Source organism: Muscardinus avellanarius (genome assembly GCF_963383645.1).
Source record: "Muscardinus avellanarius genome assembly, chromosome: 10".
NCBI classification, from domain to species: Eukaryota; Metazoa; Chordata; class Mammalia; order Rodentia; family Gliridae; genus Muscardinus; species Muscardinus avellanarius.
In genome coordinates this window covers 56,735,648-56,753,316 of record NC_137796.1, presented here as the reverse complement: position 1 = coordinate 56,753,316, position 17,669 = coordinate 56,735,648, and the positions used below count along the sequence as shown (strand labels likewise).

Here is a 17,669-nt window from a genome sequence, read left to right as displayed (position 1 = left end):
ATGCCCTTGGGTTTAGTCCCCAGAACCACAAAGAAAAAGAAGACCTCACAGATCACTCCCAGGAAATTTTGAGCACAGGTGGTCCATGATCTGCATGCCCATCTCAAGTAGCATCCCCTTTCGTCCTGGTCTCGCTAGTCTGAAACTCTAGAACCAGAGTTAACTCTGGAGAGCCTAAGAAGCCATCCAGTGACCTGTTTCTTTCTTTCTTTTTTTTTACTTTTTTTGTGGTACTAGGGATTGAGCTACCCTCCCAGCCTTTTTTTTTTTTTTTTTTTTTTTTTTTTGGTGGTACTGGGATTCCTGGAAGCCCTTCTACCACTCCCAGACCTATTTTTACATTTTTATTTGGAAACAAGGTCTCCTAAGCCAGCGTGCGTGGCTGGCTTCGAACCTGCCCGATCCTCCTGTCTCTGCCTCCCAAGCGTGGGGATTACAAGCGTGCGCCACCACGCCCCGCCCGGCCTAATTTCATTTCTTATTGGAAAGAGAATCTTGCTAGGTTGATGAGAGTCTCACTGCTTGCTGAGACTGTCCTGGAACATGTGATCCTCTTGTCTCAGCCTCCAAAGTACTGGTATTACAGGCATGGGCCATCACACCTGGCTTGTTATTTACTTATATATTACAATGTTCTACCAATGAGCCACATCTCCAGCCCTAAGATTGCCATTTTATGGGTCAAAATCACCAATATCAGCAATTTCCAACGGTTTAACCCAACAGTGACAATTTGCTCATCTGAATGAATACAAAGGCCAGGGTAAGGCAGCCTTCAGGACAGCTGGATCCAGGTGCACCAAGACAGTTGCATCTTCGCCATGGCAACAGCTTTCCCAGGTTTCCCATGGCAACCTCAGATGCTAGCCTGATACCCTGTCAAGAAGAAAAGCCAATAGAAGGTGGCCATTGGCTGTCCTTGAACCAGTCATTGTGGCTTTGGGGATGGAACGCTTGACCGGCCAGGCCGAATCCTCTGCCTGCCTGCCCACCCCTAGGGTATGGAGCAGGCAGCGATCAGCTAGCTGTTCCTAGTTGGGAAGGAATAGTTTTACAAGGAAAATCAGGGCGCTGCCAGAAGGGAAAATGAATTCTACACAAGGCATAAAAGCAGATATTGGCAGAGCAACACAGAAACCCCGGTGAAGGGCTCTGGGAGGCTGACCTGTCTCTCCACCCCTCTCCCAGAGGTTATGGTGGGGATGGGCTACACGCGGGAAGAAATCAAAGAGGCCTTGACCAGCCAGAAGTACAACGAAGTGACCGCAACCTACCTCCTGCTGGGCAGGAAGACTGAGGTCAGAGGATGAGGGGGCGGGGGGGGGAGGGGCGGAGAGGGCGATCCCAGGATGGAGGGTCTGGGGGGTGGCAGGGACAGGGGGCTGAGACGTCTGGTCTCTTATCCTCTTGCAGGAGGGTGGGGACCGGGGCGCCCCAGGGCTGGCCCTAGCACGGGTGCGGGCGCCCAGCGACACCACCAATGGGACGAGCTCCAGCAAAGGCGCCAGCCACAGCAAAGGGCAGCGGAGCTCCTCCTCCACCTACCACCGCCAGCGCAGGCACAGCGACTTCTGTGAGTGTGGCACCACCCCTAGGATAACCACGCCCTCCTGTCTGCCCCAGACTGGCCCCGCCCCCAGGATACCCCGCCCTGCCCCAGGCTCAGTGCTCTCCTGTGGGCTAGCCAACCTGGGCCCGCGCTGGAGCAAACTGCAGCCACCAGAGGAATGTCATGGAGATGCAGACATCGGCAGGCTCAGGAAGGGTTAAATCTGGGAAACAGCCAGACCCAGAGCAGATGTACTCTCTGCATTTTGCTTCCTCTTGCTTTGCTGGTATTTTGTGTGTGTGTGTGTGTGTGTGTGTGTGTGTGTGTGTGGTACTGGGGGTGGAACCCAGAGGCTTTCTACCTCCGGGCTATACTCCCAGACCTATTTTATACTTTTATTTGAAAACAGGCTCTCACTAAGTTGCTGAGAGCCTCGCTAAGTAGCTGAGGTTGGCTTCAGCTTTCTTCAGATAACCTGTGCGATCCTCCTGTCTCAGCCTCCCAAGTGCAGGGATTACAAGCGTGTGCCACGCCCAGTGAGATATATATATATATATATATATATATATTTTTTTTTTTTTTTTTTTTTTTTTTTGCAGTACTGGGGACTGAACCCAGGGGCATTTCAACCCCTAGCTACACACCTAGCCCAATTTTTTCTTCTTTATTTTGATACAGGGTCTCACTAAGTAGCTGAGTTTGGCGGCAAACCTGTGATCCTCCTGTCTCAACGTCCCAAGTACTGGCAAGTACTGGGATTACAAGTGTGCGCCACCGTGCCTGGCTCAAATCATATATTTTTTTTAATTGGTACATTATAATCATCCATAAAAGTGAGATTCATAGTGATATGTTTGTACATACAGATAACAGTTTTGTTTTTGCACTACAGGGGACTGAACCCAGGGCCTTGTGCACCTTAGGCTCTACCACCATCTTAACTCAGGAATGAAAAGAGAGGCCTTTTACCCCACATCGTCACCAAATAATGATACACTGCACCGTTGTTTCTGTTTCTGTTTTAGGAGGGGGATAAAGTTCAGCTATCATATAATTCACCTATGTAAAGTATTCAACTCAGCCAGGAATAGTGGCTCACACTTGTAATCCCAATATTTCAGAGGCTGAATTCCAGGGTTCCAGGGATCACCCAGGTTTCCGGTGACCCCAGCTCTAACATCCCCTCCCTCCACCAGGTGGCCCATCCCCGGCACCCCTGCACCCCAAGCGCAGTCCAACCAGCACCGGGGACACGGAGCTGAAGGAGGAGCGGCTGCCGGGCCGGAAGGCGAGCTGCAGCGCCGCAGGGAGTGGGAGTCGGGGGCTGCCCCCCTCCAGCCCCATGGTCAGCAGCGCGCACAACCCCAACAAGGCGGAGATCCCCGAGCGGCGGAAGGACAGCACAAGCACCCCTGTGAGTGGCTGGGGCGGAGGGCGGCCACCTTGTCCAGCCAGCAGACGCCGCCTGTGCCACGTTTTTCAAACCGTGCCTTCGGGCACGGCCTGTGGTCCCAGTGACTCAGCTGGCTGAGGCAGGAGGATTGCAAGCTCAAGGCCAGCCTGGGCAACGTAGATACACTGTCTCAAAATAAAAAGGGCTGAGGGTGTAGCTCTGTGGCAGGGCACCATGAGTTCATTCCCCAGTCCCACTACATAAATAAAAAGAGCCAGGGATATAGTCCCAGGTTCAATCCCCAGTACTGTCACAACCAACCAACCAGAAACCCTCAGAGCTGCCTTCATAGCTAGCATTCCCCAGAATGCCACCCTGAGATATCCGTCCATGCGTTCCACAAGCAGTTATTTGACTGTTTATTGAAGCATCTACTGGAAAACAGATTAACACTCAGTACCAGAAAGAAAGAAGCGCGGTTGGTTCAGCAGGAAGGATTCAGTGCAGAGAATTACTTGCTGTCAAAATCACAGAAAGGACTAGAGGAGCAGCAGGCTAGAACAGCATTTGTGCCAGCGGGATAGCAGCAAATCTCCCCGAAGGAACCGGCCTCCTCTGAGCCATCCCAGCACTGGCCCATCAGAACCCACACATAGCCACAAGCCTGAGATCCCAGTACTTGGGAGGCTGAGACCAGAGGATTACAGTTTCACACCAGCTTCAGCAACATAGCAAGGCCCTCCTGCAACTTAGTGAGACACTGTTTCTAAATTAAAAAAAATAATAAGGTGGGGTGTAGCTCAGAGGTTGAATGTCACTGAGTTCAATCCCCAGAACCACAAAAAAAATCCACAGTTGTCATTTGGAAGAGGCTGTGGACACCCAGAGGGCTGGAGAAGAATGGGACCAGAACCCTTCTGAAGCTGGGCGTGGTGGCGCGTGCTTGTAATTCCAGCATTCGGGAGGCTGAGACTGGAGGATCGCGATTCGTGGCCAGCCTCTGCTACTTAGTGAGGCCCTCCGCAACTCAGTGAGACCCGATTTCAAAATAAAGTATAAAAAAAATAGGGCAAGGGGTGTAGTTCGGAGGTCAAATGCCCCTGGGCTCCATCCCCAGACCAGCAAAAAAAAAAAAAAAACCACCCTTCTAAAACTCACACTCTCATCTCATGCCCTTATCTGTGTGAACAGAAACCAGAGAGGCAGTGACCCTGATACTCTGTGTCTTTGTGGAAATCACTGTCCCTTGTAGGCTAGAATGGGGACGCGCGCGCGCGCGCGTGTGTGTGTGTGTGTGTGTGTGTGTGTGTGTGTGTATGTGTGTAGGGCTTGAACCCAGGGGCATTCTACTTCTGAGCTACACCCCCAGACCTGTTTTATTTTTATTTTGAAACAGAGTCTCCATAAGTTGCTGAGGCTGGTCTCAAACCGTGCTCCTTCTGTCTCAGCCTCCCAAGTGCTGGGATGGCAGGTGCCCACCGCCACACCAGGCTGAGGGGACCTGTTTGTGAACAGAGATTGACGGAGGCAAGGTGACAGAGCCACAGTGGGCGCTAGGGAAGCACCTGACTCCCTGGGCCCGGGGATGGTGGATGTTATGATCTGAACCTGAGAGATTGGCAGGTTGAGCCGGGGGCGGAGCAGGGTAGTGTTCTGAACACTGGGACAGCCAGCTGTGGGGGACCAAGAAGCAGGAAGAAGTGTGCTCGTAGCCCATAGCCCGGCACGGTGGCGCACCGTGTGATCCCTGTACTTGGGAGGCTGAGACAGGAGCGCCAGTTTCAGCAACTTAGTGAGGCCCTCAGCAACTTAGCAAAACCCTGTCTCTTTTTTCTTTTTGTGGTATTGGGGATGAAACCCATAGGCATTCTATCTCTGAGCTATACCCCCGACCGTAATTAAAACAATAAACTAGGGTTGAAGTTGTAGCTCAGAGGTAGAATGCCCCTCAGTTCCATCCCCAGTACCACAAAATATAAAACTCTATTAAAAAAAAAAAAAAAAAAGGACTGGGGTATAGCTTGGAAGTAGAATGTCCCTGGGTTCAATTCCAAGTACACCTCCTCCCAAAAAATAAAGATAACTAAAAATGGCTGGGACAAAAGCCGGGCATGGTGGTCCATGCTTGTAATCCCAGCATTTGGGAGGCTGAGACAGGAGGATCGCGATTCGCAGCCAGCCTCAGCTACTTACTGAAGCCCTTTGCAACTCAGGAGACCCTGTTTCAAAAATAAAAGAATAAATAGGGCTGGGGGTGTAGCTCAGAGGTAGAATGCCCCTGGGTTCCATCCCCAGTACTGCAAAAAAAAGGATATATATATATATATATATATATATATATATATATATATATAGTGGCTGGGGATGTAGCTTGGAGGTAGAATGCCCTTGTACCATTTCATTCCCAGTATAACAAAAAATAATAATAATAAGAGAGGGAGGGAAAGGAAAGAAAGAAGGAAGATGGCTGGGGATGTAGCTCAGAAGTAGAATGCCCCTGGGTTCAATCCCTAGTACCAAAACAAAAAAAAAAAAGAAGCCAGCCATGGTGGTGCATGCTTGTAATCCCAGCATTCAGGAGGCTGAGACCGGAGGATCACGGTTCGGGGACAGCCTCAGCTACTTAGTGAGGCCCTCTGCAACTCAGTGAGACCCGGTTTCAAAATAAACAAGAAAAAATGGCAGGAGGTATAGCTCGGAGGTCGAATGCCCCTGGGTTCCATCCCCAGACCCGCAAAAAAAAAAAAAAAAATAGGAGTGTGCTCACAAGAATGGTCGCTGTACACACATCACCAGGGTGGGCATTGCTGGGAGCAGAAAGCCCTTCCTCAATGCCCCTGGACACCTTTCCTGACTGGTCTGCCTCAGTTTCCCTCTCGCCTGTAAGCTTCCGTAGTCCCCCCGCCTCCAACCAGGTGACTGTGAATATCCCTTGAACCTTTCGGGTTCTGGGTGCCTTTGAGCCATTCCCGCTTCCCAGGGGTTCCCCACAGGCCCCTCACTTTCCCATCTGGGGGAGGGTAGAGAGCAAGGGGGTGTGTCTTCACCCCTCCTCTCCCTTCCCGGTCTGTCTCCTACAGAACAACCTGCCCCCCAGCATGATGACCCGCAGGAACACCTACGTGTGCACAGAACGCCCAGGGGCTGAGCGCCCATCCCTGTTGCCAAATGGCAAAGAAAACAGGTATGGGGGCAGCGGGGGGAGGGCAGGGATGTGGGGCAGGTGAGCAGGGCCCCCCTCCATCTGAGAGGATGGATGCCCAGGTCGGGGCCACAAGGGCCAGAGAGAGGATCTGCCCTGCCCTTGGCAGAGTCTACCCAGGTCCCCCTGAAAAAGCTCCCCACTCAATTAACCAGACAGCAGCCCCAGGAAAGCAGCCTGCCCTGTTCTCCGCCCACAGTCTTGGGAACCCGAGCGGATTTTTTGAATGATCTCTTTTTAGAACTGGAGAAAAGCGCCAGCCCGGCACAGCTCCCATCCACATCTTCTGGCTAGCTGGTTCTGGCAGGGTGGCCTGAGTCCACAAGGGCTCGTTCAGCCAGCAAGCGAGGGGACCCATGCAGGGTCGCTGGCCCACAGAAAGGATATGAACTGACTTGTACCGTCAGCATGATGACACTTGATGAGACTTGCCTGTGCTCTCTGCCCGCAGGATGGCTGTGGACAAATCTCTAAGGCTGTTTTCTGTTCTGTAAAATGGGGCTGGCCAGGCACAGTGGTGCAAGCCCATCGTCCTAGTACTTGGGAGGCTGAGACAGGAGAATTGCAGGCTCGAGGCCAGCCTCGGCAACTGAGTAACCCTGTTTCAAAAATAAAAAGACTCGCCGGGCGTGGTGGCGCACGCTTGTAATCCCCGCGCTTGGGAGGCAGAGACAGGAGGATCGCGCAGGTTCGAAGCCAGCCGCGCGCGCTGGCTTAGGAGACCCTGTTTCCAAATAAAAAAAATGTATAAAAAATAGGTCTGGGAGTGTAGCCCGGAGGTAGAAGGGCTTCCAGGAACCCCAGTACCACCACCACAAAAATAAAAAAATAAAAAAATAAAAAGACTGGGAGTATAGCTCAGTGGTAGAACACTCCTGGGCTCGGTCCCCGGCACCCCACACATGCAAAATGGGGGCTGATGCTGGCTGCCTCCAGCCCCCGACAGCTCTGATGCGAGCAGGCCTCTCTTGTGTCTGGGTGGGGGCTGGTCCACAGGAGGCCTATATGGCTGAGAGCTATTTTTTGATGGTTTCTAAGTCAGAGTAATAACAGTGGCCACTATGACTTCATCAAGCCGCAAACCTATGCCAGGCCTCTGTACATCTACTGGCTCACCGCTTCTAACAGCAGTGAGGTACATCCTAGTAGCTCCATTTTATAGCTGAGGAAATGAGGCACAGAGGCTAACTTGTCGAAGGCTACGCAGCTGGTCAGGCAAGGAGCAGGGATTGCAGACCAAGTCCAAAATCTGTTTTTCGTAATGACTATAATCATGGCCTTCCAGTTCTGCTCAAGAAATAGTGAATCAGATCATAGACTGAGCTGCTGGAACAAAAACTTGAGAGTATGGTAGCTGAAATAAGAGGGAAATGTAGTGACTGGGGGGCATAACCCAGTGGTAGAGCATTTGCCTGGCAAGCATAAAGCTTTAGGTTCTTTTTTTTTGGTGGTACTGGGGTTCCTGGAAGCCCTTCTACCTCCGGGCTACACTCCCAGACCTATTTTTACATTTTCATTTTTGGAAACAGGGTCTCCTAAGCCAGCGCGCGCGGCTGGCTTCGAACCTGCGCGATCCTCCTGTCTCCGCCTCCCAAGCGAGGGGATTACAAGCTTGCGCCACCACGCCCGGCAAAGCTTTAGGTTCTATCTACAGCACTGGGGAGAAAAAAAATTCAGGCATGGTGGTGCGCACCTTTAATCCCAGTACTGAGGAGGCGGAGACAGGTGGGTTGCAGGTTCAAGGTCAGCCCCGGTGATTTAGCAAGGTTCTCAACAACTTAGTGAGGCTCTGTTTCAAAATAAAAATAAGATAGAGCTGAGTGTGTAGCTCAGAGAAACGCCCCCGAGTTCAACCCCCAGTACCAAAAAAAGAAAAGAAAAAGAAATGAAGTTTAGCCCCCTGAGACAGATGGGTCCAAAGGTAGACTGGCAGAGTTGTCAGAAACTCAAGTTGATTCTACCTTACTTATGTTCCAGTGGCAGCATCTACTGCCAGTGTTTCTCACCCAGAAAGAAGTGGGAAAAGAGTAGCATTTAGGGAGCGTTCTTTTTAAAGTCTTGGCCCAGAAATGGTATAAACATTTCTGCTTATATCTCATTGGTTAGAGCATAGTCACATGACAACCCATAGCTACAAGGGAGGCTGGGAAGTGTAGTTTCCAGTTGGGAGTCCACATGGAGGGCTCATACTCTCAGGGATTTGCTCACCAGGAGTCTAACACAGGATGGATGCTGGAGGAAAGGTGATGCCCTATGCCACAGGCAGAATTTCCTCTCTCTCAGAGTGCCCGGGAAAGTAGAAATTGTGGAGGTCTGCTCCCTCCTGCTAGGATGGGGGGGGGTGCTGAGGAGGGTCCTGGGACAGTGGGACACCCCACTGCTCACATAGTACATCAGAAGTGACAAAGGGGAACCTCTCCTTTTTTATTCTTTATGCGGCAGCCCTCTTTTATTTTTTTACTTCAAAACAAGGTTCTGATAGCGCGGTGGCGCAGCTTGTAATCCCAGCTTTTGGGAGGGTGAGACAGGAGGATCTGGGTTCGCGAACAGCCTCAGCTACTTATGCCCCTTGCGACTCAGTGAGACCCTGTTTCAAAATAAAGAATAATAAGTAGGGCAGGGGGCATAGCTTGGAGGTAGAATGCCCCTGGGTTCCATTCCCAGTACCGCCAAAAAAATAACTGAGAGCCAGCGGAGCCCAGGCCCCCTGACCCAGCCTCTCCTGCCCTCCCGCAGCTCGGGGACCCCGCGGGCGCCCCCCGCCTCTCCGTCCAGCCACAGCCTGGCGCCGCCGTCGGGGGAGCGGAGCCGGCTGGCCCGCGGCTCCACCATCCGCAGCACCTTCCACGGCGGCCAGGTCCGGGACCGGCGGGCAGGGGGCGGCGGCGGCGTGCAGAACGGGCCCCCCGCCTCGCCCACGCTGGCGCACGAGGCCGCGCCCCTGCCCGCCGGCCGGCCGCGCCCCACCACCAACCTCTTCACCAAGCTGACCTCCAAGCTGACCAGACGGTGAGCCGGGGCGCCGGCGGGTGGCGGGCTGACCTGGCTTCTGTTCTGCTCTGCCTCCTGGCCCTGACGTCTCCTCCTCTTCCTCCTCCTGCTCTTCCTCCTCCTGCTCCCCTTTGCTTCCCTCCCTCTTCCCTGTCACCTCCTCCTTACGCTGCAGGGTCACCCTCGATCCCTCTAAACGGCAGAACTCTAACCGCTGTGTCTCGGGCGCCTCTCTGCCCCAGGGATCCAAGATCAGTAAGTCCCGGCCACGCTGGCCCTCGCCTGCGCTGCCGGGGTCTGCATGTCTCACGGCTGTGTGTGTGGGAGCAGGGAACAGGGCCTGCCTGTGGAGTCCGGGTGTTATTTACCCGTTTAATAAACGGAGTGTCCAGAAGCATGGCCCCTAGGGCCAGAGTCTGAAGGTCCAGATGTGTGGGAGCAGGGAACAGGGCCTGCCTGTGGAGTCCGGGTGTTATTTACCCGTTTAATAAACGGAGTGTCCAGAAGCATGGCCCCTAGGGCCAGAGTCTGAAGGTCCAGATGTCAGCTCTGCTGAGTGGCCTTGAGCGCGTGGCTCAGTTTCCCTGTGCCATATTTTCTCACTTACAAAGGCCCAATGACAGTACAGGCACCCTCCTCCCAGGGTGGGTGTGAGGCCTGAATGAGGCGATTGTGGACACAGCCGAGAGCATCACCTTGGAAAGCTGTTTTAGGAACGCAACTTAGAAGTAATCAGAGCCAGGCGTGGGAGTGCGCACCTGTCATCTCTCAGTATTTGGGAGGCGGAGACAGGAGGACCGCAGGTTTGAGGCCAACCTCAGCAACATAGCAAGGCCCTCCACAACTTAGTGAGACCATGTTTCCAAGTAAAGAATAAAATAGGACTAGGGATGTAGTTCAGAGGCAGAACACCTCCAGCTTAAATCCCCAGTACCACAAAAACAAATTCCCTGCTCTGGCAGACCTGATGCCCTAGTAGGGGACCCAGACAGTAAACAAATAACTGTAGACTGTCAGGTAGTGACTAAGAAGAAAAATGGAGCAGGGCTAGGGTTTGGGGTGTGGGGAGGGAAGGGGCTCCTTGCTAAGAGGCATCTGCCATTTGAACATGGCCTAGGTGTGTGTGTGTGTGTGTGTGTGTGTGTGTGTGTGTGTGTGTGTCTGTGTGTGCGCGTGCCCGCCCCTCTCTCTCATCTTCAAATTCTTCAGTGTCTTCCCTCTGACCTCCGCAACCCTTTCGGAATGTCCGAGCCTCTTTTTGGGGATGGAGGGAATCAAACCCTGACTCTGGGTTTGAGGCGCTGCGCAGCGTCCCCTGATTCCCAATGGCAGTGGGCGGGGGGCAGGAGGGTTCTCTATGCCCAGATTAAACACCCTGTCCCCTCCCCTCCCTTAGGGTCGCAGACGAACCTGAGAGAATCGGGGGACCTGAGGTCACAAGGTGAGTATATACGCCAACCCCTGACGAGGAGCCTCTCCTGCAGGCCCTTAGGGGCCCAAGTTTCATTTTCCAAGGTCAGCCTCCTCAGACGACCCGTGACAGCCCTCCACCCCCACGCCAGCCTGTCTCGCCCCTTGCTGATTGCTGCCATCTCCACCACTACCCAGAGCGTCGCCAGCATCAGGCCCATCTGCAGCCCGACTCCTCTCCCTGCCACAGCCTGCCTCCGTTTCTCCCTCATCCACTAGTGGCAGAACAGTGCCAGGAGCCCTGGGCCAGGGAACAGCAAATATTACTGTACGGGCCCAGGTAGCAATTTTTTTTTTTTTTTTTTTTTTTGTAGTACCTCCGAGCTATACCCCCAGCCAGATTTTTTATTTTTTATTTTATTTTATTTTTTTTTTTTTTTGGTGGTACTGGGGTTCCTGGAAGCCCTTCTACCTCCGGGCTCCACTCCCAGACCTAATTATATATATATATATATTTTTTTTTTGGGGGGGTGGTACTGGGGTTCCTGGAAGCCCTTCTACCTCCGGGCTACACTCCCAGACCTATTTTTACATTTTTATTTGGAAAGAGGGTCTCCTAAGCCAGCACGCGCGGCTGGCTTCGAACCTGGGCGATCCTCCTGTCTCTGCCTCCCAAGTGCGGGGATTACAAGCGTGCGCCACCACGCCCAGCTATTTTATATATTTTTATTTGGAAACAGGGTCTCTTAAGCCAGAGAGGCTGGCTTCAAACCTGTGCGATCCTCCTGTCTCCGCCTCCCAAGCGTGGGGATTACAAGCGTGCGCCACCACACCTGGCTCTTATTTTTTATTTTGAACAGGGTCTCACTGAGTTGCAGAGAGCCTCACTAAGTAGCCGAGACTGTCTGTGAACTGCGATCCTCCTGTCTCAGCCTCCTGAAGGCTGGGATTACAAATGTGTGTCACCACACCTGGCTCACACACATTTTTTATTTTTATTTATTTATTTATTTATTTATTATTTATTTTGTGGGGCTGGGGATGAAATCCAGGGGCTACACTCCCAGACCTTTTTTATACTTTATTTGGAAACAGGGTCTCACTAAGTTGCTGAGAGCCTCACTAAGTAGCTGAGGCTGGCTTCCACCTGTGCGATCCTCCTGTCTCAGCCTCCCAAATACTGGATTACATCGTGTGCCACCACACCCAGCTGTTTTTGTAGTACTGTGGATTGAACCCAAAGGCATTCTACATCTAAGCTACACCCCCAGCCCTATTTTATTTACTTTTGAAACAGGAGCTTGCTTGGTTAATCAGAGTCTCACTACTTGCTGAGACTGTCTTCAAACCTGGAATCTCCCTGTCTCAACCTCCCAAGAACTGGGATTACAGATGTTGGCCACCATCCCTGGCTTTTCTTTTATTTGTTATTGAATCCAGGGGCATTCTACCTCAAGCTACACCCAGCCCACATTCATTTATTTGTTTGTTTATTTATTTATTTGCCGTACTGGGGATGGAACCCAGGGGCATTCTACCTCCGAGCCACACCCCTAGCCCTGTTTTTTATTTTTTATTTTGAAACAGGGTCTCACTTGAGTTGCAAAGGGCCTCACTAAGTAGCTGAGGCTGTCTGCAAACCCATATTCTCCTGTCTCAGCCTCCCAAATGCTGGGATTACAAGCGTGCACCACCACGCCCGGCTGATTTATTATTTTCAAACAGGGTGTCACCAGGTTGCTGAGGCTGACCTCAAACTGCAATCCTCCTGTCTCAGCCCAACATGTACTAGGATTACAGGTGTGCACCACCACACCTGGCTAGGAGAATGGCTTTTGAGGGCATCCTTCAAGAAGAGGGAAGAGTTGCTGCCTCTGTCCTCTGCCCGCCTTCCCCTTTTCTCCCACCTCTGACCTCTACCGTCTTCCACTCAGTTGCCATCTACCTTGGGATCAAACGGAAACCGCCCCCCGGCTGCTCCGATTCCCCTGGAGTGTGAAGCTGACCAGCTCGCGCCCTCCCGAGGCCCTGATGGCAGCTCTGCGCCAGGCCACCGCGGCGGCCCGCTGCCGCTGCCGCCAGCCACAGCCGTTCCTGCTGGCCTGCCTGCACGGGGGTGCGGGCGGGCCCGAGCCCCTGTCCCACTTCGAAGTGGAGGTGTGCCAGCTGCCCCGGCCGGGCCTGCGGGGCGTCCTCTTCCGCCGCGTGGCGGGCACCGCGCTGGCCTTCCGCACCCTCGTCACCCGCATCTCCAACGACCTCGAGCTCTGAGCCACCACGCCCGGGCCCCTGCCTCTTCCTCTCTCCTTCCCTTCGCTTCTGCAGGAGGGAAGGGGACAGGGAGGGGACTATCTTTTGTGTCCCTGGATTCAAGATGGGGGGACAGGGACTGTCCCCTCTGCCACTCTCTGGAGCTGCTCGGCACTGGAGAAGGACGAGAGGGCTTAGTGGAGGGAGCTGGCACCCTCCTGGAGCCTCCAGCCCCCCCTCGCCCTGCCGTGGGCACCTGAGGAGACTTTGGGGGCAGGGAGGGGCGGGAAACTCTTCCATTCCTCCCAATAGCTCAAGAATTCGGCCTTGGCAGGGGCCGGGAGAACTGCTGAGCCTAAAGACTGGAGAACTGATGGGGATTGGGGAGGGGGTCACAGAGGCACTTTCCTTCCCCTCCCTGCCCCTCCTGCTCGAACCCCCTTCCTGCCCCAGGCTGGCGCGGGGCACTTTGTACAAATCCTTGTAAATACCCTGCCCTGCCCCTCTGCAGAGGTCTCGAGGAGCTGCCGCTGTCGCCTCCGGTTTTTAAGTTATTACCTCCCCACCCTCCTCCCGCCGGCCCGGCCCTCTCACCTGCAGCCTGTCGCCCGATAAATTTAGGAGCGCACCCTCGCCGCCCCGGGGCTCCCTCTTTGCCCTCATCTGCAGGTGAGCTGAAGAGGAGGCGTGTGACCTCGGGCGCCGTTTCCTCCTTTCTGAGCCTCGGTCTTACTCATCTGCAGAGTGGGAGTCGTGGGGGTGTGAGGGTCCAGGAAGAGGGGGGAACAAAACTTGGCCTCACCCGTGAGGCTTCAGGTCCTCTGCCGGGCCCGTCTACTCACTCCCGCCACGTTACACTGGACTCTAAGCCTCTTCCTACTCCAGTAGTAAATTTATTCAATAAACAGTCATTGACCAGTGTCTCCGTGCTAGGCCTGGTGCTGAAAGCTGAGAAGCCTTGTCTATGGGGACAAAGCACTAGAGAAGCCACTGTCTTGAGCCCAGCAGAGAAAAATGAGGAGGGTTGGGAAAGGAACTCCGGAAGAAGCAGGATGGGAGTTGGGCTTTGCAGGATGTGTAGGAGTTGGACAGGTGTAGGGTATGCCTGGACATGAGCCCAGACACAAGTGGGAACGCACAGCGTAACTTTAGAGAACTATAATCTCAATGCAGCCTCTAGGTTGGGCATGTGTGGAGAGTTCATAAGAGAAATGCTGTATGTGTCAGGACTAACAATCCGTCTACATTGCTGAAGCACAGAGTTGTTTGCTGGCTGATGTTACTTAATGGTCCAAGGTTGCCGGGCTTCAGGTGTGGTTGGATCCAGGCATCGGCTCAGCTTGTCTCTGCTTTCATCAGTGTACATTCTTGTGGCATCCTGCTATAGACACTCCCTTCCTGATAGCAGAGTGAGTCTAACGCCCCGAGCTTCTGTCTCAGCAGCTTAGATTCTATGTCCGAAGAAGCCTGGTTGTCAACTTCCAGCAAAAGTCCCCAGACAGGACCTGATTGGCCCATATGAGTCATGGTCATCCCTGAACCAATCACTGTGACTTTAGAGTGGCCAGGCCCCGCCTACAACTGATCTTAGGGTTCCTCAAAGGAAAGTCAGGCTTCATGAGCCAAGGGATGCTGGAGCTCCACAGATTTAAGCAGCTGAAATCTGTGCAGTCCAGAAGGGCTCCCTGTTCACATGTGGCCGGTTCCTGAGGCACTGGGGAGCCATGGAGGGTTTCATGCAGAGGACAAACTTAATGAATCCCTGAAGGTCACAGTGCTGGAACAGCCCCCACCCTGTTCCCGCAGAGCTCACAGTCCAGCAGAGGAGGCTCATGTGTCCTCAGACTGAGGGTCTAAAGGGCCAGTGTAGGGCAGTCCAGAGGGACGCCTGCCCCAGTCCCAGAGGGCTTCCTGGAGGAGTAGCAGCTAGCTGGATTAAACTTGTAATCCCAATACTAGGAAGGCTGAGGCGAGGCTCACAGGTTAGCAGCCAGCCTCAGCAACTTAGTAAGGTACTCTGCAACTTAGAACCTGTTTCACAATAAAGAAGTGCTTGTTTCAGTAGCACATACTAAAGTTGGAATGATACAGAGAAGATTGGCATGGCAGTAAGGGGGCTGGAGTGGTTAAACAAATAAAAAGAAAAAAAGAAAACGGGGCTGGGGGTGTAGCTCAGAGGCAGAATGTCCCTAGGTTCGATCCTCGGTGACACACACAACTGGGGTGCAGTTCAGAGCCATGTAGATGCCCCTGGGGTTAACCCTCACTACAAAGCAAAAAGACGTTCTGGTATTTGACAAGTCTTCCATGCCTTGGTCTTTGGGTGTCTTTAACTTAACTATTTTGGTAATTCTGGAGACTCTTGGGGACATGCCTGGGCCTCAGTTTCCCCTCTGGAAAGCAGAAGGTGGAGTTATTTTTTTTTATCTCGTCCCTTAGCTGCTGTCTCTCAAAATCTGAAGAAATGCCTCCTCTAGGTTCTTGAGGGCTCTCTTCCATTTACTCTCTTCCCATTGCCTCAGAAACCTTTGTCTGTCTCTGTCTCTTTTTCTTTTTCTTTTTTTTTTTTTTTGGTGGTACTGAAATTGAAACCCAGGCACATTCTACCTTTGAGCTCCACCCCCAGCCCTTTTTTTTTTTTTTTTTTTTTTTTTTTTGGTGGTACTGGGGTTCCTGGAAGCCCTTCTCCCTCCGGGCTACACTTCCAGATCTTTTTTTTAATTTATTTATTTGAAAACAGGGTCTCTTAAGCCAGCGAAGCTGACTACGAACCTGCGCGATCCTCCTGTCTCCACCTCCCAAGCACGGGGATTACAAGCGTGCGCCACCACGTCCCGCCCCAGCCCTATTTTTTATTCTTTATTTTGAAACAGGGTCTCACGAAGTTGGGGGGGTAGGGGGCTCACTAAGTAGCTAAGGCTGGCCTCGAACCTGGATCCTCCTGTCTCAGCCTCCCCAGTGCTGGGATTGCAAGCATGCGCCACCACACCAGCTAACCTTTGTCTCTTTCTGAACCCACCCGCTGTGTCATTGCTGATGGGGGCCTTGGCCCATTTGAGTGGAATCTGCTAATTTGCAAAACAAGCACAGGCATTCACATACTCATTGACTTCTATAACTATACCTGTCTCTCGTTTAGTGGGCAAGGTACTGGGAATTGAACCCAGGGGCAGTCGACCTCCAAGCCACACCCCCCAGCTCGTTTTATTTTTTGTTTTGAAGCAGAGTCTTTCTGGGTTGCTGAGAGTCTTGCTAAATTGCTGAGGCTGGTCTAGAACCTGCGATCCTCCTGTCGCAGCTCCCCAAGTACTAGGATTACAGGTGTGCACCACCACACCCGGCATAGCTGTACCTCCTGCTTGGCTTTGCCCTCTTCCACCTTTCCTGGTACCACTCTATCCGAAGACTCTGCCCCAAAGACTACATAGTGGTGATTTCACCCAACCCCAGTCTGGAGAAGGGAATGCGCTTTGGCCAAGATGTCGAGGTGGGACTTGCAGGGTGTATGGAGTGGACAAACAATATGGGGAAAGAATCGTGGAAATAGGAGCTTTCCACAGATGGCGTGCATTTCCGTGTTAACCGGGAAGGAACACAACCGTTCATTTTCAGAGATGTAGAGAGCCATGGCAGGTACTTGAGCAAAGTCCAAGAAGTCCAAAAACCCCGTAGCTACAGAAGGATGAAATCAGACTGGACAGAAGGAGGCCAGTGAGCAGCGGGATGGAGGCAGATGTGCTGAGTCGCACGGGTGGTATCTAGCTGGAGGCCTGCTCGCCAAAATCCAACGTTTGCCCGCATTTCTCCCTGTCAGACTGTTTTGTGTGTGTGTGTGTGTGTGTGGTACTGGGGTTCCTGGAAGCCCTTCTACCTCCGGGCTATACTCCCAGACCATTTTTTTTTTTTTTTTTGGAAACAAGGTCTCTTAAGCCAGCGCAGCTGGCTTCGAACCTGCGCGATCCTCCTGTCTCCGCCTCCCAAGCGCGGGGATTACAAGCGTGCGCCACCACGCCCGGCTCAGACTGAGTTTTGAGCATGACCGAGTGCCAAGGTTGGAAAGGCGCCATGCTTGGTTATGTGACCGGTGGACCAGGCCTCTCTATAGAGCCTGAGTCCTACAGCCTTAACGTTTTTGGATTAAGCTAAACATAGTGGCACACACCTGTAATCCCAGTACTCAGGAGGCTGAGACAGGAGAATTGCAGGTTCGAGACCAGCCTGTGAAGTTTAACAAGGCCCTCAGCAACTTAGCCCCTGTTTCAAAACAAAAAAATTTTAAAAAACAGGGCTGTGGGTATAGGTCAGAGTGGAAGGTTCTAGGTTCAATCCCCAATACTACAAAAACTTTTTTTTTTTTTTTTTGCAGTACTGGGGATGGAACCGAGGGGTATTATACCTCCCAGCAACACTCCCAGCCCTATTTTTTTATTCTTTATAATTTCGAAACAGGGTCTCACTCAGTTGCGAAGGGCCTTGCTTAGTAGCTGAGGCTGTCCGCAAACCAGGAACCTCCGGTCTCAGCCTTCCCAATGCTGGGATTACAAGGGTGCGCCACCACACCCGGCTTCAAAAACATTGTCTTAAATTGGATTTTGTACCCTAGTTTTGCCTCATTTTAGAGAGGGAATAAAGTATGGCTAGCACGTGCTTAGAATCGTCAGACCATTTGGAGGACACAGGCAGCCGATCTCCAGACTCCTTCCTTAATACTATGCCACACAAAGCTAAGGCCACCATGGCTTTTATTTATTGCTTTGCGTGGAGAGGCCGGGGCTCCAGGTGTGCCAGGGAGGGCCCCAGCTGTTGGAGCTCCTGATGGTGGGCGGGGCCCGGGAAACCCGTAGGTGAGTGAGGGAGGGTTTTCATTGGCCAGA

At 52.7% G+C, this 17,669-nt stretch overlaps 1 protein-coding gene across 2 annotated transcripts in view; it reads left to right on the top strand.

Annotated features, from left to right (window-relative positions):
• MARK4 (microtubule affinity regulating kinase 4) overlaps positions 1 to 12,816 on the top strand; it is a gene marked incomplete at both ends in the record, with an annotated part of 42,347 nt that extends 29,531 nt beyond the window's left edge. The window contains 8 exons of one of the 2 annotated variants that reach the window (XM_080704416.1): positions 1,189 to 1,298; positions 1,414 to 1,573; positions 2,746 to 2,963; positions 6,023 to 6,126; positions 8,881 to 9,153; positions 9,311 to 9,390; positions 10,532 to 10,576; positions 12,480 to 12,544. In XM_080704416.1, coding sequence (XP_080560542.1) covers positions 1,189 to 1,298; positions 1,414 to 1,573; positions 2,746 to 2,963; positions 6,023 to 6,126; positions 8,881 to 9,153; positions 9,311 to 9,390; positions 10,532 to 10,576; positions 12,480 to 12,544 — 1,055 coding nt within the window. Of the gene's footprint in view, positions 1 to 1,188; positions 1,299 to 1,413; positions 1,574 to 2,745; positions 2,964 to 6,022; positions 6,127 to 8,880; positions 9,154 to 9,310; positions 9,391 to 10,531; positions 10,577 to 12,479 lie in introns of both variants that reach the window. The other variant, XM_080704415.1, reaches the window with a different exon arrangement.
• Between the last annotated feature and the right edge of the window lie 4,853 nt (positions 12,817 to 17,669).